At 45.8% G+C, this 20,655-nt stretch overlaps 1 protein-coding gene across 1 annotated transcript in view; it reads left to right on the forward strand.

Moving 5' to 3' along the window:
• nau (myogenic-determination protein nautilus) overlaps positions 1-20,655 on the forward strand; it is a 104,515-nt gene that overhangs the window by 20,856 nt on the left and 63,004 nt on the right. Inside the window, exon 3 of the mRNA XM_075673721.1 lies at positions 12,540-12,668. Within this exon, the coding sequence (XP_075529836.1) occupies positions 12,540-12,668 (129 nt within the window). The remainder of the gene's footprint in view (positions 1-12,539; positions 12,669-20,655) is intronic.

Here is a 20,655-nt window from a genome sequence, read left to right on the forward strand (position 1 = left end):
GCCGCTGTGTGCACACGATGCCTCATACAACTTCACGCCACGCCGACAGTAGCGCCTACTTTTCCATTTGTGGAGCTCGCCCCCAAAATGAATGATGTATGCCAAGAGGCGCAGCAGTATGGCAAGAGCCATGTTGCGAGGAGTACTTTATACATGACTGTATACCACAGCTTACTATAGATTTCTTGGTTAACTCGCGCAGACTAGACACGACTATCTGTTACCGTCACGTCTTGAACGGATGCCACTTAGTCTTTGTCATCAGCAGCAGCAGTCTCGACAATATTAAAATCAATAACCTTTGCACAATTCTTGGGGAAAATCTCCCGTGTTCAATTTCGATTCCTCAACAGTGTGCATAAGGAGTGCCGAATGCGCACTTCACATGAGGCTCCACTCTGTCGTGAAGCGAAGAAGCTCACTGCAATGACATAGCAAGATGGACGCGGTGGTCAAGCATCCTAACCGCGGCAACGTAGCCTAGACACTGGCACAAGAACGCAAAGACACATCACACGTTCTCTTCTAAAAATGATAATTAATAAGTAAACAACTACAAAAAAGCAAGAGGTGAATTAAGCTGATAATTTATAGAAATCGCCGAAGGAGGTAACATAAACGAATAGCTTTCTGACGCAGCTGAACTGTCCCTGCATCTTTACAGTTCACCTAAATACATTGGCCTGTATGTAAGCGGCAAAGGCTAGAAAGATTAGGCGTTTATAGCTTTCATAGTGTTTTGATGAATCAAGTGTGATGTAGCGGTCCGTATTCAATTTGTGCAATAAAGGCAAATATTTCTTGCGGGTCAATGGAAGGTGTATTTTTTCTCTGCATATTTTCTTTGGTGGTGCATTAGATCTTACCAAAACTTCCAACCATCCACTGAACTGCTTCTTCTGTATATTTTCGCTACTGCGTCAATGACTCAACAACTTTTTCTGTAGCTGACATGAGGCGAATGCTGACAGTCTTCTTCAAGCAAATTGCTTCTTAGCCTAATTGATATTTACTGAAAGACATATTTGCCACTTGAGGACACATAATAAAAAGTCGCAGTTCTGCCCGAAAGTCGAAGCATATTGCGCGACTGCGATAGCAGATTAGTCGACAGCTATACACAGTAAGGATGTATCTTTATCGACCGTATGAACTTGTAAACATTCGCTTACTGCCTAAATTATCAACCTTGGAGTCACGCACGCACAGAAAAACATGAGCAGATGTTACTCTACGACCGCAGAAAGTCGCCGTCAATACGCTGGAGTCAGCAAACGCGGCAGCAGTGAGCGAAGTCACTTTCGTGCTGCCTCTCTGTTTAACACGAACTAAGCGGCGAAAACACAGCGCACATGAAGCTATGAGCCATCAGCGCACCTATACACTGTACTAACGAGCAAGGCAGGGATGTTAACCATAAGGCAGTTTCCGGTTTGCCATCCTGCACTGAGGCGGGGAAAAGAGTGGTTGGAAAGAATGCGAACAGTGAGAGAAATAAAAAGAAAGTTCGGCAGCATGTTACACTCCTGTAACACGTGATTGAGAAAGGCTACTGCACACGTGGTAGTACATGAACAGGTCGCACTTCTTGCTAGACATAAAGAGCCGCAGTGTGAAGTAAACGTATGTCGCTGTAGGTCAACCTCCTCAACGACAGATGCGAGCAAATAATGCACTACCTAAAGGTCATTTCTTTCTTTCTTTCTCCCTTTCTTTCCGTCTTTCGTTCTTTCTTTCCTTCCTTCGATCTTTCTTTCGTGTCTTCATTCATATTCAGCCACTGCATTTTTGCTTGCTTACGGGGATATGAGCCATATGCCTCAAGCAACTTACTCTGTTTCACATTTCTGCAGAGTACGGAGCTACTGTACATGTGTATAGTGATGGCTCTGTCACAACCTATGCCTCCACTGCAGCTTTCGTCATCCCACATATGATCATCGCTCGGCGGTTTAAACTAGACCTAGGTCAATATTAACTGCCGCAGAACTTGTTGCTATTCGGGAGTCACTTCGATTTCTCTCCGAGAAGCCTCCTCACGCATGGACAAGATTCTGCGATTCCAAGCGAGCTCTTCAAACAATTGATTATGTCCTCAGACGGGGCCCGTATAATTCAATGGCTTTAGAAATTACAGAGCATTTCGACCAAGCAAATAGAAATAGCTACAATGTCACCTTTCAATGCATACCTTCGCACTGTGGCGTGATAGGGAACGAAAAGGCCGACGCTGAAGCAAAAACTGCTCTAAATAATGCTTCTGAAGTGCGCATTCCGTTCTCATAGACAGACACAAACGCCCTACTTCGTTGCGTAATACGCAACCGTACGTTGGTACACTGAATCTCATCAGATCGACGACAGAAGCAAGTACATAAATGGGACCAAGAAATCAAAGTTCATATGCCTCACCAGCTGAAAAGAAGTTGAACAAGCAAGGTGCACCGGATTCGTCCTGGCGTCGCATTGACCAAGCGTTATACAGTATAGAAATCTGATAGGTTGCAGTGATACAAGCCCAAACTTTGAATACTGTAAGGTATTAAAAAGACCAGATCATAGATTTTACGTTTGTCCCGCGGAAGCACAAGAAGGACAGCAACTGGTCTCTTCCATTGCAAACGTCGATGTGAGGCCGCTATCATACGAGTTTCTTTTATGTCCTTGACCTAATGGAAACCGCGCAGCCCTGATAACATGTGCCGCTATAGGATTTCCCCATGCCACTGGGCTATACGCACGGCCTTTGAGATGCCACAACGCTGTGAACTCGTATATACGCACCTCTTTCTTATATCGTCTGCATCATTCATCAGCCATTTTCTTCTCCGTCCCTTTTCCCAGTATAGAGTAGCAGGCCAGCGCAAGTTATAACTCAGGCCGAACTCTCTGCCTTTCTATGAATCTCTCTCTCTCTCTCTCTCTCTACGGGGTTATGGACCATCCCTGATGATGGTATTTTTGTCTCACTGGACTTTTTCAGGTATGAGCTTTTGTAACGAGCTAATTAAGGCTTTCGCCTTAAAGAAGTGCAGGTAGCAGGACAGGCGTTCCAATTATAAGTGTTCACATACGCCGGTCGATCTCAAGAAGTGCAGTAGAGCTTGCACGGTCTCCTCATGCAGTGTTAAGTCCCGTCGATGTTACAAAATTCTTCCGACAAAGGCTGGTCGGGCAATTGGTTGAGTATGATCAAGCGGTTGTTTCTGTGCACTGTACTCCGGGCCCTAGCACAGAACATGACGAATTGTTTCCTCGTCCCCGCAATGCCCACATGCTGCGGTTTCGGTCATCCGTATGCGGAACGCGTAAGCATTGGTAAAAGCAACGCCCAACCATAGTCTACACAAAGGGTCCTGCCTCTTCAGGGAAATATTGGTTGAAGTCGAAGCATTTCATACAGGTTGTGTAATCGGACATGCGTGAATTGTGGTTCACCCTACTCCAACGTGGTCCATTGACGTGCAAGTAGACGAAGCATCCTTTCAACATCTGTCTTTGCAGCGATAATGAATAGGTGACGGCCTTCTACATAAGTTAAAAGGGCAACTTGATCGGCACTCTCATTGCCGATAATGCCGCGTGACTGGGGAGCTGGAACCACTGCCACTGATCAGTGCTTTCGTGCCCTCTCTGAGTCAGGTGGCGTATGGCCTGTGTAGTTTCTAACTTCAAGTGTTGATACGGACAGCGCGGTGAGACTGACAGTAAACCATTTATAGTCATCTTCGAGTCGCAGGAGTGGATTATTGGTGTGCTGTTTCGTATCTATTAAAATATACCGCGACTGGAAGCGCTGCGAGTTCTGCGGCGGTGGATGTTGTCAAGTGTGTAGTTCTGAACCTTATGGTGGTGGCTTTTGCTGGAATGACTACAACTGCGGTGGAGCTGTTCGGCAGGACCGAGTCGTCGTAACAAATCTTTGTGCGATTCCTGTACTTCTCGTATAGGCTTCCTTCTCTCCATATGCATGGGGGCCGCCATTTTTCGTGAAGTTACAGCGCCCGCGGTCGAGTGCCTTCCGGAAGCGTCGGTTGCCCGTTTGTTTACAATGGCCGCGGCAGCTGCAGGTATGAGGCCGGCAGCGGCTGTATCGGCCACCGCGGTGAATAGTGAGTGAGTAGACGGCGCAAAATTTGGCTAAAGCTGCGAAGGCACTGTAATTTTAGATTTGATTTCTCAGTTCTGTCTGCATTGCAATCTTTAAGTGCGCAAGCTTAACGGCTGAAGGCAACGAATGTATCCGCCTGATGCAGTTCTTTAACCCTTTACGTGCGAGTCTTTACAGCGGTACACTTGTAAGCATGTTACAAGTATACACCTCTTGTCACCGCGAGCTCAATGAGCAACAACTTCGTTTGCGAATACGCGTGTGTGTGCGCGCAGAAAATGGCTGTCGGCGATCTGCTCCGACTACGGTGCTATGTGCCGACCAGGTAACTCTTGTCGAGAGCGCTGACCATAAAGCTTATTTAGGAAAGGTTTTCTGATCATATGGAGCGCCGATAAAACGCATTCGTGCATGCGTGGACAAAAATGTTACAAGTGACGAAGCGACAGCTCTTCTGTTGTTTCATTCCTTGGAAAAACTCGCAGTGCCTTCCTAGTTACAACGTTTATCTTCGCTGCTATGGAAAGGGAAGTTGTTCGTGTGAGTCAGTCGGACTAGCATATGGGGAAAGCGCTTCGCTGGCTTGTGTGCTTATCGTAGTTCAATCTTCGTGATACTCTGTGGCAGGCGTGGTGGCGGCAACGCTGTGTTGATACTTCGGTATTTCCTTGTCAGCTTTTACCGGCAATCGGTTTGCAGTCATTTCCAGCAATTGTTTTTTTTTATACTGGCATTTAAGGCTGTGCTCGGCGTGACGACAGTACATGACGACAGTTTGTAAACAAATTGATGGTCTCGCGGCAGGTGGGAAGCAAGATAGTATAACCTCAACATGTGCGGATATAGTTAGACATAACGAGCCACGTGGAATCTTCGCTGGTAGAGAGGTTAGACAGTGGCATGAAGTCCGGGAAGGAGCCTTATCTGCACTCTTAGTGCTTTAACTGCGATGTCGATCCTGTTGAGGTCTCTAGCGCTCGAAATAGTTGCCGCCGTTGACGCACTTCGAAGACCTAGACAAATCCGGAGCCCGCGGGCATCAACACTTCGCAATGTACGTAGGCTTGTTTTACTAGGGTTTGCTAATGCTCACAAGGTATACCGCGAAAGAGCGAAGAAAAAGTGCCCTATGTAGTTGCAGCATAGCACTCTGGTACTTCCCCATGTCTTCCCATCGAAGAAATTCAAAAGGTGACAGATGTCTGTCAACTGCTTTTGAATGTACGGTCCTTGGGGGCCCGATGAGATATTTCTGTGAATTATGGCGCGCAGTAACTTGTACGACTGAACATACGGTATCATTTGCCCTGATTAATGCAGTGTAGTGCGTCATGGGCTTGTGAGTGAATGCCAAAAATACACGTTTCTCAGACGAAATTTCCAGGCTGTGATTGCGGAAGTAAAGTGTAGTCGGAGTGGTAGCTTTTTGGAGCCCTGCGCGCACTTGCAGGCGTGTTACTCCAGACGCCCTAACGCATGTCATCTGCGTAGCATTATTCTTCTAACTCTGCTTCGAAGGTGACCAAAGAGACCAATTAGCGTGAGGTCTAACAACCTAGGGTTCAGTACGCCGCCCTGGTCACTCCACGGCAGGTGTGATTTAAAGAAGTGTCGCCATCGTCAGTATTCATTAAGCTCGCATGGAGAGAGCGCTGTAGGTCCTTCGAAGCAATCGAAAACCGAGGCCTACCTCTCGCAGAGCGGCGAATAAAGACGTATAACGTTTTCGTACACTCCTCTGACGTCAATCAACAAAGAAGCGCAGAAACGCATAAATCCTTTTTGGTGCTGAACGTATGTGACCAGGTTGACGCCATTATCAATCGATGAGTGGCCACGTCGGAAACCTGCCATGGAATCTTGGTAGAGGCTGTGGCATTCCAGGCACCACTGCAGGCGTCCCTCGATAATACTCTCCATAACTTTGTCATACAGCTCGCCATTGCGATCGGGCGAAACGGTGAAAGCTTGAACAACGGCTTATCAGGCTTCAGTTGTGGAACGACACGACTACTCTTTCATCTTGTGGGAAGTGTGCTATCTCGCCAGGATTAATTATACATATATAGCGGAACAGGCTTCACCGGCTCACCCCAATGACAAAGGCTCTGTAAGAAATTCCATCATGCCCTAGTGATGACGTAAGTATGCAAAAAGCTAGTGCCACCTTGAGTTCATAGAAGGAACATGGTAGACCAATGCGGGGGTCGCAGGGTGGCGGGAAGCTGATGAAATCTGATAAATTGTTTGTAGCTGTGAGTTTCGCTGCTAATGTGGCGCAGAATTACTATACTACACGAATATCTGGTCGATGTTGGAAGAGGTCCAGAGCCTTGAATTAGGACCGCCGTAAGGGGGGGGGGGCTGTCCTTCATAAGAGCGACAAGGGCTTACGAAGGTCAAACGATTCACAGAAAGCAGTCCAGCTTTCTGACTGCAGCTTATCTAGCCAGCGATGCATCTTCTTTTTTATGTGTCTAGGTGTCCCTAGTTAGTCCATTAACTTCGTTTGTCGGTATTTACATTTGCCAAGTTGCTGGATCCCTCAAAGTCGCCCTAATTCTATAAGGAATGCCGCGAATTTCGAAGAGCACATCATAGTATGCTTAGTGCCTTGTACTGCACTTTTAACTGTGTCTTCCAAATTATGCAATAAACTACTTTCACGTCAGGCTTCCATTATAAACTGCAGTTTTGTCCAGTCCACAATTTGGGTTGTATCACAGGATTTGAAGAGGACGGTCTTCGGACCTTGACATAAGTGGGAATATTGTGACTCCTGTGCTTATTAATGTTCATAACCGCCCAGTACACCTTACCAGACATCGTGAGAGAAGACCAAGTCAAGACAGTTGCTATATGTCGAGCCTATGTAAAAATCTAGGAATGCCCTCCCTTAAACCCAGGGTTAGTTGTTGGAGGCGAATGATACCAAGTCTGTGCCTTTCGCATTGATTTGCCTATTTCCCCGAAGTGTATGGTGATGGTGGAAGTCCTCGATTAAAATGCACGCGCCAAGAGATGATGAAAGCATCTGTCGTAATCTTTGCTAATTAAATAGACTTGATGTAGTATTGTAGGCACCCTCAACACTGACGTTCTCTTCTTTTTTTGCTGTTAAGTATGTGTATTGGTTATCCTCATGAGGTGGCACAGGCTGAAGAATCAGAGAGATACGACAGTAAGCACGTGGTTAGTCAACTAGCTGTGAAAACAGCAGTAAGCTTGTTGTTTTCAGCAGTAGTTGACAACATAAATAATTCATAACCTGATACCGGTCGATAAATTTGACTCGCAAATGACGATGATGGGAAACCCATCGGAGTACGCAAACCGTCGAAAATCGGCGATGTGCTATCGCGGTCACCGGAAAATCCACTAAAAAATTGCTGCTTTCCGGACCTCACCCAAAAAAGATAGATACTGGTAAGCCATGCTTTACTCAAAGGCTGCCAGCACCGGACTCGGTGTGTCGAGTACTTGAAGTCCACTGAGGTTGTATGCATGTTCTTCAGCAACAAGGAAATGGAATTCAGTAAAGATTGCAGTATGGTTTTCACTTGTTGATCTGTGTGTAGCAGCTAATCCGATGGAGCAGCTCGCTCTGCTGAATGTGGCTCTTGCTGTGGTTCTTCTATAGGCCATTCCTTTGTACAGAGATATTTCACAGTTTTCTTGCACCAAGCGTGGGAGTCTGCTGCGCTAGGGATAGCAACGTTGTGACGTAATTAGTGCACTAGATAGGAGGAAGTGGTGCGCAAAACATGACCTCTCAGTTAACATTTTGTGCAATAGCATCGGTGTGTGACTTCGCTGCCAGGAAACAAATCTACTTGCAGAGGCTATTGCTTATTTCTCTCCATCTACGCAGCGAGCATTAGCGCGTTCGATGGAGTATCTTGTGCAATAGCTCTGTAGCCCTCATCTCAACCACCAGGAGAGAGTCGTAAAAGGGTAATAGGATTCTTGCTTGAGTAGTAGCTGCGTCTACACTACCATGACTCTTAATTTTTAATCTGAGTGATTGCTCGCACACGTGTCCCGCATAATAATCGGCGAGCACGGCGATGATATAAGGGGCGTACAGGCAGAAGAAGTAGTGGAGCGTCCCATAGGGTACCGCTTCTATAGCTCTTTTGCTGCCGTTGCAGGCTTGGAGCAGTATACAGCAAATTCGAGTCGTATTGTGCCATTGGCGATGTGAAATTTACATAAATCGTTTTAACCTCCAGGCAAAACCCTTGTCGACTGCCACGTTAACATGAGACATAAACAAGGAAGTAAAGACGTATTTACCATTTCGGTTAACTATTGCACGGAATGCAAGCGCTACTGGTCCGTCTATTGTCTCCAGGAAACGACTATTGGAGGCAAAATCATTGGAGCAATTACGCTCTAATTTTCTAAAATAACATGTTTGCACGAAATAATATAAATAAAAGTAAAGGATTGCGCCATCTCCTTCAATGTGAAGTCTCCAAATAGTGTGTTCTGCCAGCTGTAGACATAAGGCAGCAACATGATTTGTTAAGTACAATTTCACCGCGGAGTTTTACAAAAAGTGTTTGTGTGTTTTAGCACCCTTTCCCAAAACTCAGAGCCCAGTACCATGCCGCATTATGGGCCCAGTGTCGCCCCGTGTATGCTGGAATGCTGGCCTGGTGGGTATAACGGAAAGTACTGTGTACTGTTTAAAAAACGAGCTCTAGAGCGAGGAAAATGAGGAGCCTGGCTACCGTATATATATATATATATATATATATATATATATATATATATATATATATATATATATATATATATATATATATATATATATATATATATATATATATATTTGATAAACAAAGGAAGACACATTTGAATCCAATAAAAAGACAGAAAAAGTGACACCACGAACACGAGAATTCGATCTCAAAACCTATAGATCCCAAGCCCAGTAGTTTACCACTAGGCTATGCCAGAGCTAGGTTACGTTAGAAATTCACAATGTCAACATCCCGGTGCACTTTCAGCCAGCGCTTACATGTTTCGCTAAGACACTGCAGACGTTCACCGCTCTGTAGTTCAAACTTACGCCTCTATATGAAAGGAACGGTTGTCTCTATTGAATAGTATGCCCTGAAGTGCCAGAACATTGATTTGCTTTCGTGGTTGATATTTAAACTTCGAAAATAGGATTAATAAAGGCTTTCTTCTTTTGCCGCTGGCCCGGAACGCTCTACGGGTTGTTACTTCGAATTTCGATAGCCGTTTCTGGTTCTCTGCACAATAAGAATGCGAAATTTCCTCAGTTCAACCATGCGTTTCAATCGCACGTCTGTGTCGACGCATATCTCTCTTAGATACGTGTCGGTTAGAGCGCCCGCCAGCCTTCGGCGACAGCACATATACGTGTGCTACTCGTGTAACGTGTCAAATCGGAGCTCATCGCGTCTTCGGATGACACTCTATACACAGAAAAGTTGTTTATTTGAAAGCACTGATGCGAAAGCTGTACCTCGAGGTTATATTTATTCGTTAGACTTGTTTATTCCTGAGCCCAGACAGGCCCATAGCGTGCAAACGGACTCGATGGGTAGGCTGCGCGTAACCTTCGGTGGAAGAGAACGATCTCGGCACGGGAACAACGCGAACGCTAGACTGTGTGTATTTGCTTCTCAGAACCATTTTACTATAATCATTTAGTACATTAGAAAAAGCATAAGCGCACGAATTGCGTCAGCTTTGTTATCACTGCGATGATATCAATCTGCGGCCGCCTGCGTGGCGTTTTCATTTGAACATGTCGGAACGACTAGGGTCCTATAAGGTAGAGTTATTCCAAACTCTTCGATTCCAATTCTGCAATCAGCCTTGCACGATTTGTCATAAAATATTCGAGTTACCACCCACAGCTCCTGTATATCATGCAACGTCACGAAAACCGTGACAACACTCCATCTAATACGATATGTGCACACAGATTATGCATGGTTATACCGAACGAAAGAAAAATAATTATTTGAGATTCGACGCCTTTTTCGCCATTAGCAAAAAACGCGTCGTTTGACTAATTGCCATTGGTCAAACGCTTTTGGGCTACGACACTAAACGACGAAAACACACCACTTCAAAGCGACGTGTATGCGTTAAAGACGCATTGATATGGCGAACAAAAATGCAAGTTTTTCAGAATAGCTGGAGACTGCCCCATTCGAAAAGGAATAGAAGATAGCTGCTGCCAATCGTTGCGGCACTGGCTACTCTGAGCTGCCTGGGAGCATGAATATATTTGCGTGTAATATAAGATTTTGCCATGGCAGTATAATGTTATCAACACCTTTCGGCACGTATACGATATCGCTCTGCCAACTCTACTTTGCTGAGGGTCCATTTTACCGGCATTTTTAACCTTTCGTTGCACGCGGCCGCAATTTTCGGCCAGCCACTGCAAGCTAATAAAAGGAAACGTACCAATCGCAGACAACGGCACCGCTATCCTCATCCGGCCATCTACTTTCACTGCGCTGGCTCGGCCTCATCGAAACTCTCTCCATTTGAGCGTCCTCCTCGCCTCTTCTCAGCCAATTAGATAAGAGAAATAGCTCAATTTAGGCAATACTATCCGCTTTGAAAGCAAAAGAAAGTGACACCCTATTAACGAGAAGCGCATTTGATTGGGCATTTCAAATAGCGGTGCGGGCTACCGCCCAATGATTGCGTCGGTTGTTACGTAAATTTTACGTCAGCGGATTGGACTAAAATTATATCATAATAGTTTTACGTTATAGGGCCCATGCGGGACCTGGTTATCTCGTGTCTGCTCCGCAACACTGCGACAACTCGCTGTCATCGGCTGTGTCATCTCTTATAAACAAATACAAACGCATTACAGGAACACGTCACGGACACTGACTCAAGAAGTTCGGTGAACGTTCACGAAATGTAAACCTGCACTGCTGCTAGCAATGAGCCCTCGTTGACGCCAGATGAATAAACAAAAAGCGATCTACTAAAAAAAACGAGACGTTATCTGCATATTTGTATTTTCCTTCAATAACACAGCTATTCGCACAACAAAACAGGGCATGCCAAGAAATGTGATCTGTGTAAACCATGCGTGTATAAACAGAGCGGCTCAAGCACCTTTATTCCAAGCCCCCGACAAAATTGCATCAAGTATTTAATATTCGACAACGCTTACAGTACTTGCGTGCTGGACCCAGTGCGGTACAAACGCAACCAGCGCAGTTTCCAGTACGAACCAACGAACTTCAGCGACAAATACACCGTCGTGTCCTAGCGTCATAGCAGTGAAACCAGCGCCTCGTGCAGTTTGACCCAGCTCTTATCCAGCGACCTCTCCGGTGTTCCAGCGACTCCTAGCGAGTGTCAGCATCCTCAGCGCAATTCCGTGTCAAAAAAGCGTGCTGGTTTCGCATTAGAAGGCACTGGAAGACGCTGTATATTGCAATAGGGCACTGTGTCCCCATGGAAGTGCCCGAGGAGTTACTGTTCTACCAATAATATGTCGTCACCTAGATGCGTACGAGCGGGAACTCAGTGTTCACTGCGACCGATGTTGAATTAGTGCTTTATAACATCGCTTCCCGTAACTCGAAACTTAACAAGCTCAGACTTTGCTAAACTTTATTAAAGTACAGCGTCTCTACATTGAACGGGTCCAGCACACCGCGGCAACATGATGATAGCCTATACGTCCTCTCTCGTTAGCACTTATATTCACTTGCCTGCACAGGATTAAAGGGTCACAGAAATAATAATAATACTTGGGGTTTTAGGTGCCAAAACCACTTTCTGATTATGAGGCACGCCGTAGTGGAGGACTCCGGAAATTTTGACCACCTGGGGTTCTTTAACGTGCAACTAAATCTAAGCACACGGGTGTTTTCGCATTTCGCCCCCATCGAAATGCGGCCGCCGTGGCCGGGATTCGATCCCGCGACCTCGTGCTCAGCAGCCCAACACCATAGCCACTGAGCAACCACGGCGGGTAAGGGTCACAGAAAGATTGATATTTGAAGTGATGAACAGTGGTGAATACGCGCAGCCTGAACTAAGAGGCGACGTTTTTACAAGGGGACTGCAGTTCGTCAGAAAAAGAAGACATTGAAAAAGGGGTACCTTTGCAATGATCCTGACTCAAGTATCCTTATCAGAAAGTTGGCTCAAGGTTTATAAGCTTCGCTTGTCCGCCAACTATTTATCCCTTTTGTGCACACGCATGTGACTTCCAAATTTTGCCTCCATACGAGTCTCCGCTCCTAGGTGCTTTTGAAGGTGAATTGAGAAACCAACATTCACATAGCATCGGCAATCGAGGCTTATCTAAGACAAGCTTTCTGTTGCGCTTTTGCATTTTATTGAAGCTTGTTTATTCGTGCAACAATCTTGACCCCTTCGACGTGTCTGTTGCCTTCTGCAGGTCGAAATTTTGCGCAACGCCATCGAGTATATCGAAGGACTGGAGGATCTCCTTGAGGCTGCTGATGGCGCACGGATGACCAACAGGCTTTTCGGAACACCAAAGTCCAATTCAGCGAAACCACCGCAGGTAGGTTCCTTTGTGTCGAGAATTTTCGCTAAGGTACCGTGCCAAATTACACTTGTGACATTGTATTGCGTTCCCCCCCCCCCATTCTACGCATTCCTCTTTCATAACCTATTGAGTGTACTACAATGCACCAGAAAGCGTAGAGTGCTCTATTCATACGACTCGTACGTTCGACAACATAAATGTTTTTTTTTATAACGCGGGGGTTCTTTAAACTAAGAAAACACCATTCCAGGATATAGATGGCGAAGGCGATCTGCTAAAACGGATGTTGCTGTCAACCTGATATTACTGTCAACCTGACGTCGTAGTAATGCAATATATGACACGAAATATATGACACGAAAGAAAAGCAAGCAACGAGACCTGACGACACTTTTCTTAGAACAGACTTTGCTGTGTCTAGTTTCATTATATTTTGTCTTATGGATCTGTTTGGTACATACGCGAAAATAACAAAGAGAGGCGAAGAAGACACAAATATGCCGTGGAAGGGCAAGCGTCCATGCGTTATTTCTCATGCACCACTATAGTGTGAAAACATTGTACGACCTTGTGATTGCCTCTAAGTAAATTTAGTCATGCACCCTTGAGACTCGTTATTTATGAGTGAGGCTTCCATGGTTGTCAATGGAGCAATGAACATCAGTATCATGGCTGTCTTTTAGAAGACAAATGGCATTATTCAATATTTACGCTTTCGAATTGGTGCATTCAGCCAGACTATGTGTCCGCAGCGGAGATTTTGTTGTAAGTGCTCGATAAACCGACTAGAGATGGTAAAAAGTTATGCAGCCCAGAGAGATCAGAAACAGAGCCTCAGTTGTCGCTCACTTTTCAAATATTTTATTTTTCTCGACACCCTTACCACCAATTGACTTAAACTGCACTTTATATGGTTCGGTTGAATTCACTCAAAGATTGGAATAAACTACATCAGTGCTACTGTAGAGAAACTATAAGCTGAAACAGACGCGAAGATCTAAGTTAAAGTGTCAAGAAATTTCAAAAGCGGCATGTGGCATTCGTTTGGTGAATATATCACCTCTCGGATGTTTTCGTCTGCATCATGCTTTCCGCACTGCTCAACTCCATTAACCTTCAATGCTGTAATGATAATCATTAGAGAGCTAGTGAAGCCACGCGTAGGCACGCATATTCTTTACATAATTTAGCACTTTTGTTCCCGCGTACGTTACCGAGTCGCCTAGAGTAGTGCTCGCCAAAATGTTCTTTGTATGCATCCCTACAGTTAAGTATACGAGGACAACACCCTAACTAAGACTCCAAGGTGGCATATCACTTGAGTAACTCGAGTCGGGGACCTGAACTCCGTGCCTGCACGACATACATGGAGTCGAAATCAGGCCTGACAGTTCCAGGGCGCCGCGAGTAACAGCGATAGCGTAGAGACGTCAACAACTCTAGCGCCAGAGCAAGGACACGATGGGGACGGTCTAGGCTTGCTCCATAGCATGTCGCTTGTCTACTTCTGCACATATTTTCCCTCTGAGAATTTCAAGGGGGCCCCAGCGCGGTGACATGTTATCCTTGTTAATGACACCCTTTGGAGCCGTTTCAGCGAGAGCATTCACTTGCACGCTCACCGGTAGTCCGGGAAAAGAAAAAGAAAGACTGCGCGCTAGCGTTGTCATCAGCGCGTCGAGAGTCTAGGAATAGCATCATCTTGCAGATGATGGAGGACGCTACTTCCCCTTCGTTTCCTGGCTTAACGTTACGGTTTCTCTGGAGGACATCCTCCACGTTCACTTTTGCTCTTCGCTTGATGCTGGGGACCGCGAAACAACCCCGAGTCTTGTTCTTCAAGAAGGTGACGTGGAATGCCCATAGGCAGAAGCGATTCAGAGTGCCCGCTCGGGTGCCTTCCGTTGTCCCACGTACGTGCATCGTGTTGTCTCTGTACGGCGGAAGACAGCGTCGTGGTGCTGCGCGATCTCCGCAGTGCCATTTGCGAACAACGAAGAACATTATTTGCCCACTCACTGTAACGTGCTGGACAAAGGCTGCTCTTAATGATAAGCTTTTTTATCTTGCTATGCTTTCTTTCCTAGGGGTAAATTAATTTTATATTTTCGGCTTGTAGCTGAGGCAGCCAATTTACGTCTTGTGCTTGTTGCTCCACGATAAATATCTTTCACTTAAAAGGACAAGTAAGAGGTGAACGCCCCACGCGAACTAGGAAAAGAGATTGTGCGACAAAATGAACAGAGAAATATATTGATATTCCTTTCTGGAGTCGAGCGGTGACTTCATGCCTTCTGCAAATTTTCGGCAATGCACTATATTCAACACCGAAACGCCTGTGTTAGGTGTACTGTGGCTAAAAACGATAAACGTTGAAACCAGGTACTCTAGATCCACCATATGTTAACACGAAAAATGATCGTAAACTATTTATGCTCTGTGGCCGCTTATCACCGTTCTATTCATTACTGTTCAATACCGTAGAAGTGTCATGAATTATTTGGTTTTCTTTGCATATGACTTGCGTAGTATTTGAAGAATATGCATTGCGAGCATTTACTTAAGCAATTACGTTTTCAAAACAAATCATGGCTGAACAAGAAAACCCACAAGCCGAAAGTAAGTCGTGATCTTCATTCTCAACTATGGCTCATCAACTTCTTTTCTATTGTTCATGAAATATTCCTACATAAAATGTAGAGTACGCAAAATGCCCCGGCGAAGAAAATAAAGCCAAAATTCCCTTATGCTTTTCACGTCTGTTTACAACTGACCGTCGGGCGATCATGAATCGACTGTCCCTTCAAGCCTCGATCTCACTCGCTTCGTGTTCGTCTGAATGCGAGGCGTAGAGCCTCATCACTGAAAGCGTCTTCTATGAGCCCGCACAGCTGCAACGCTCAATTTCTAATTTATTCCTATAGAATAAATATAGAAAGGGTACGCAGGAAATATTGCGCGAAACTCTTAGATTCAGAGCTCGAGGCATGTTGGTATCCATGCTAGGGCGCCATAACGTAAAACTATTCCAAACTTTTCTATTCCAATTCTGCTATCAGCCCTCCATGATTGGTCAAAAACTTTTTTCGACCACCCCCACTTCACCTGTCTGTCATGCGACGTCACGAAAACCGCGATACCTCCCCATCTCATATGATGTGTACACACTTATTATGCATGATTTGACAGAAAAAAGAAAAACAGTTATTTCTGATTCGACCCGTTTTCGCCATTAGCCCTCGGCTATTGGTAAAAAGTTTTAGGGCTGCACCCACTTCACCTGCCTGTCACGCGACGTCACAAAACCGCAAGAACTCACCGCGTCAAAGTGACGTGTACGCGATAAAGATGCATTAATATGCCGAACAGAACTGAATTTTCTTCGGAATAGCCGCAGGCTGCTCCGTTCCGACAGGAATACAAGATGGCTGCCGCCGATCGCTCAGACGCTGGCTACTCGCACCTGCCGGAGAGCATGGGTGTATTTGCGTATAATAAAACTTCTTGCGTGGCCGTGTAACGTTTTCGAGCACTTTCGGCACGTTTACCCCCTCATTCCGCCAACTCTTCTTTGCTGAGGGTCCGTTTTAGCGTCATTCTTGAGCTTCCGTTGCATGCCACCGCGATTTTCGACCAGCCACCGCAAGCTAAGTAAGGGAAAGCCGACCACTCGTAGACGCCGGCACCACCCTCTTCATCCGGTTATCGACTTTCAGTGCAGTGGCTCGGCCCCATCGAATCCCTCTCTGCTTGAGCGTTCTCCTCGCCCCTTGTCAGCCAATTAGATACGACAAGCCGCTCAGAGTATGCAATATTATTCGTTTTTCAAGCAAACAAAAGTGACCTCCTATGAACGAGGCGAGCGTTTGATTGGTCTGTTCAGACAACCCTGCGGGTGACCGCCCGGTGCTTGCGTTGGCGGTTACGCAAATTTGACGTCAGGAGATTGGAATAGAAACATATTGGAATAGTTTTACGTTATAGGGCCCCTAGTTAGTATTCACAATCACAACGACAATACGGTAAAGTGTAAATAAATCATATGTGCATGAATATGCATTTAGAAACAAAAGGGAGGGAGCTTCTATTACTGTCTACGACAATCCTACGAAAGAAATTTGTACTTAATAACTGTACACTGGAAGTTACAAAAGAAGACAAATGCCACAACGAAATGAATATCGTAAACAGGGCCCTATAACGTAAAACTATTCCAATATGTTCTTATTCCAATCTCCTGACGTCAAATTTGCGTAACCGCCGACGCAAGCATCGGGCGGTCACTTGCAGGGTTGTCTGAACGGACCAATCATAGGCTCTCCTCGTTCGTAGGAGGTCATTTTTCTTTACTTGAAAAACGAATAACGTTGCCTACACTGAGCGGCTTGTCTTATCTAATTCTCTGACAAGAGGCGAAGATCACGCTCAAGTGGAAAGGGCTTCGACGCGGTCGAGCCACTGCACTGAAAATCGATAACCAGATGAAGAGGAGTACGCATTTAGGCTGGTTGGTTGAATAAAAACAGCGCTAAACAACAGGACGAGTGAAGGGACACAGACAACAGCGCTGACTAACAACCCAAGTGTCTTTATTTATTCAGTCATCTAATATATACTCCGCCGCTATCTCAAACCACAGAATCAACAGAATTGGGCATGCGCAGGGCGGATTGCAATTAATGCGATAGGAAGGCAATCTCCTTCGGAAGGAGAGAAATAGAGGGAAGGCTTACACATGCTTCGCCGCTAACATGAATGTGGAAAGCTTCGGAAATAAGGCGTGCGCGGTCATCGCGGTATACTGACAGGTAGGTCACATCTTTGAAAGACGCCTTGCAGCCGCATTCATTGCAATGCAGTGATAACTGACTATCTTTAGCTCGTTTATGAACTTTGTTTGTGTGCTCGCGCATGCGGTCATTGATGCACCGCCCCGTTTGCCCGATATAAAAACGCTTGCATGAAACGGGAATCTTATACACCACACAGTCACAACAGTCACCTCTGTCTGTGCTGCTTTTTACAACTTTTTTTTTTGTTCTTGGTTACCGATTGACTTGATGGCAGAGGCTACCTAATTATTTTTGGCAGTGAACACCAACCTGACGCCTGCCCTGCTGATTGCCTTCTTGAGATTATGCGCAACCTGCGTAAGAGGGTGGTTCCGGCGTCTGCGATTGGTCCGCTTTCCCTTACTTAGCTTGCGGTGGCGGTAGAAACGGTGGCGGCATGCAATGGAAGCTGATGATGACGATAAAACGGATCCTCAGCAAAGAAGAGTTGGCAGAACGAGGTCGTAAAAGTGCCTAAAGTGCTCGAAAACTTTACACGCCCACGTAAAAAGTGTTATTATACACAAATGAACCTACGATATCAGGCAGCTGCGAGTAGCCAGTGCCTGAGCGATTGGCGGCAGCCATCTTTTATTGCTTTCGGATCGGGCAGCCTGCGGCTATTCACAAGGAAATTCCGTTTTGTTCGGCATATTAACGCATCTTTAACACGTACACGGCGCTTTGGCGCAGTTTTTGCGGTTTTGTGACGTCGCGTAACAGGCAGGTGTGAAGTGGATGAAGCCCGAAATTTTTCACAATACCGAGGGCTAACCACGAAAAGGTGTCGAATCAGAAATAACTATTTTTCTTTTGGTCGATCAAAGCATCCATAATCAGTGTGTACACTTCATATCAGATGGGGAGCTATCGTGGTTTTCGTGACGTCGCGTGACAGACAGGTGAAATGGGGGTGGTCCAAAAAAAAGAAAACGTGCTTGAAATAGTTTTACGTTATAGCGTCCCAGGTAATAGTAGTGAATGATAATGTTATTTCAATAATTATAAGAATTTTTGGCGTATTTTACTACCGATGGTCAGTTGCTTCATATGAGTGCTACAAAGGTTTCTGTCCTCTTACTTGCCTATACTATAAAAATTTTTGGCAAGAGCTAAGTTCCCTTAGGTGCGCTGCGTGCATCGCATCATGTGCTTGCAGCCCCATTTTCTTTATATGAAATTGGGATGTAATTTACTAGGATGCATAGATAAGCCGCGTCATTTATGTCGATGTCTTGAACCAGCTATGAGCCCCTCCAATGACGAAATTCATGTCTTGAATTAAGCTTAAACGACTGACTTTTCCGGTTGACAAGTCAGTCTATTTTTACAGCTGCCTGTATAATCGATACATCGAGGGATACTAAAAAGTACATAGCGAGACGTTCCTGCCAGCTTCCGGGCGACGAAGCTGCGCCTGCGCATGCTTCGCACGCTCAAGACATTGTGACACGGCAGAAAAAGATCTAGACCATATAATCAGAAATCTTGGTAGAGCATAGGCTAGGCAAAAGGAAATACACGTCGCCGAGTAACTAATTACGCAAAGAAAAAAAAAGAATGCAGAGAAGAATACAAACAAACGCTTACTCAAGCACAAACGTACTACACGCAATTACCCAGGACACTATGAGCCACAATTCCGACACTGTGGCATATAGGCGGATCTGCAGCACGTGGCGTGGGCTTGACAAGAAAATACAGAAATAGAAAGGATAGAATAACCAACAATTGAGCAGTGAGGGAAAATGCCGTCCAACATAAGTCCGTAACACGAACAGGGGCTCACGAAGAGAGCAAGAGAGGCTGCCAGATCCAGCGGACTCCCGGAGCGGGGGAACCCACCTACAATTTTACTGCGACAGCTGCTAAATCGACACTCAAGGCGCATATTTTCCGTCGCCATCGCCGAAATGTCCGTATAAAGTCTAAGGGCGATGGCACGGTCGCCGCGCGTCGTATGCTGTATGTGCGAGTGAAAGTACGCGGGGGAAGCCGACGAACGCGGTTCAGTCAGGCGCGCGTGTGAAGAAAGAAAGCGGAGAGCAAACGCGTTTTCTTTCGCCGCGCGAAAAGCAGTGGGGACGGGAAGGGGGGTGGGGAGGTGGCGTTGTGCTCCGGTAGCCATTGCGCGTTTCGCGACCGGGTGCAAGGGTAACTGACGATCGCGGTTCAATCTCGCGCGCCATATATGGATGAAAGTGGGAAGGTAGCACGGGAGGGAGTGGGGGCGGTTTACATTACGCCAACAAGTGCGTACTTTGCACGGTCGCACGCTGTCGCGCGCGCCGTATCTTCAAAGAGATGTGCAGACGGCTCATAGCTTTGCGCGCGCTGTGCTCTTGCCGCTCTTGCCCTGAAGCGATAGATGGCGTGAAGGCTACTTCGCTCGCTGCTGCTGCCGCGCTTGCTCACACCAGCGTTTTGACAGCGAGTGTGCGCGCTCCTCGAGTGTGATGTGTTAATGTTTGCTTCTGCGCGTTGACGCCATGCTGGTTAATTCAGTTAGTAAGCGAACCTTTTTTCTGTTTATAGGACCGATAATCCTACTTTCCTTAGTGCATATAGCTGTGTACTAATCTGCTACCGCAATCGATGCTTCGCCCGCCGGGCAACACAGTGAATTTCTTAAAATTCAATCAAGGACGTTTTCACCAGCATCATCCAGACAGCGCGGCAGCAGCTCACTGGCTGGTTGTCGCTACAATTCCTATGAAACTTTATTTTATAATATTTCAGAACACAGTTTTTACCATAACTTCACACGTCTATGCCTTCCTGGTAGACAATCCCGAGAAAATTAACCTTTTATCGTGCGTCCGATATCTTTGAACACTTGCGAACGTATATTCTGCAGCACCCTGTGCATTACAATAAATCTGGACGCTTTCCTCTGGAAATTTTCAATAGAGCTTACGTATGAATTTGTAGGCTTCCATAGTGAATGCAATATCGAACACCAGTAAAGGTATGTGTATAATGTTTATTACCTGCGGTTGTCCAATGGGCCACTTACAGAACTCTGTAAGTCGGCTGTACTAGAATGCTAGTTTTAAACTGAAACTATAGTTTAGCCCCAAACGGAAGCACGAATGCGATTCCCATGAAAATATAGTGCTCAGTATGCGTTTTACTTCCGCATGTGGAAGCGAGCTATTGCCTTTTGAAAA

The sequence above is a fragment of the Dermacentor variabilis genome, chromosome 11, assembly GCF_050947875.1.
Source record: "Dermacentor variabilis isolate Ectoservices chromosome 11, ASM5094787v1, whole genome shotgun sequence".
Taxonomy (NCBI): Eukaryota; Metazoa; Arthropoda; class Arachnida; order Ixodida; family Ixodidae; genus Dermacentor; species Dermacentor variabilis.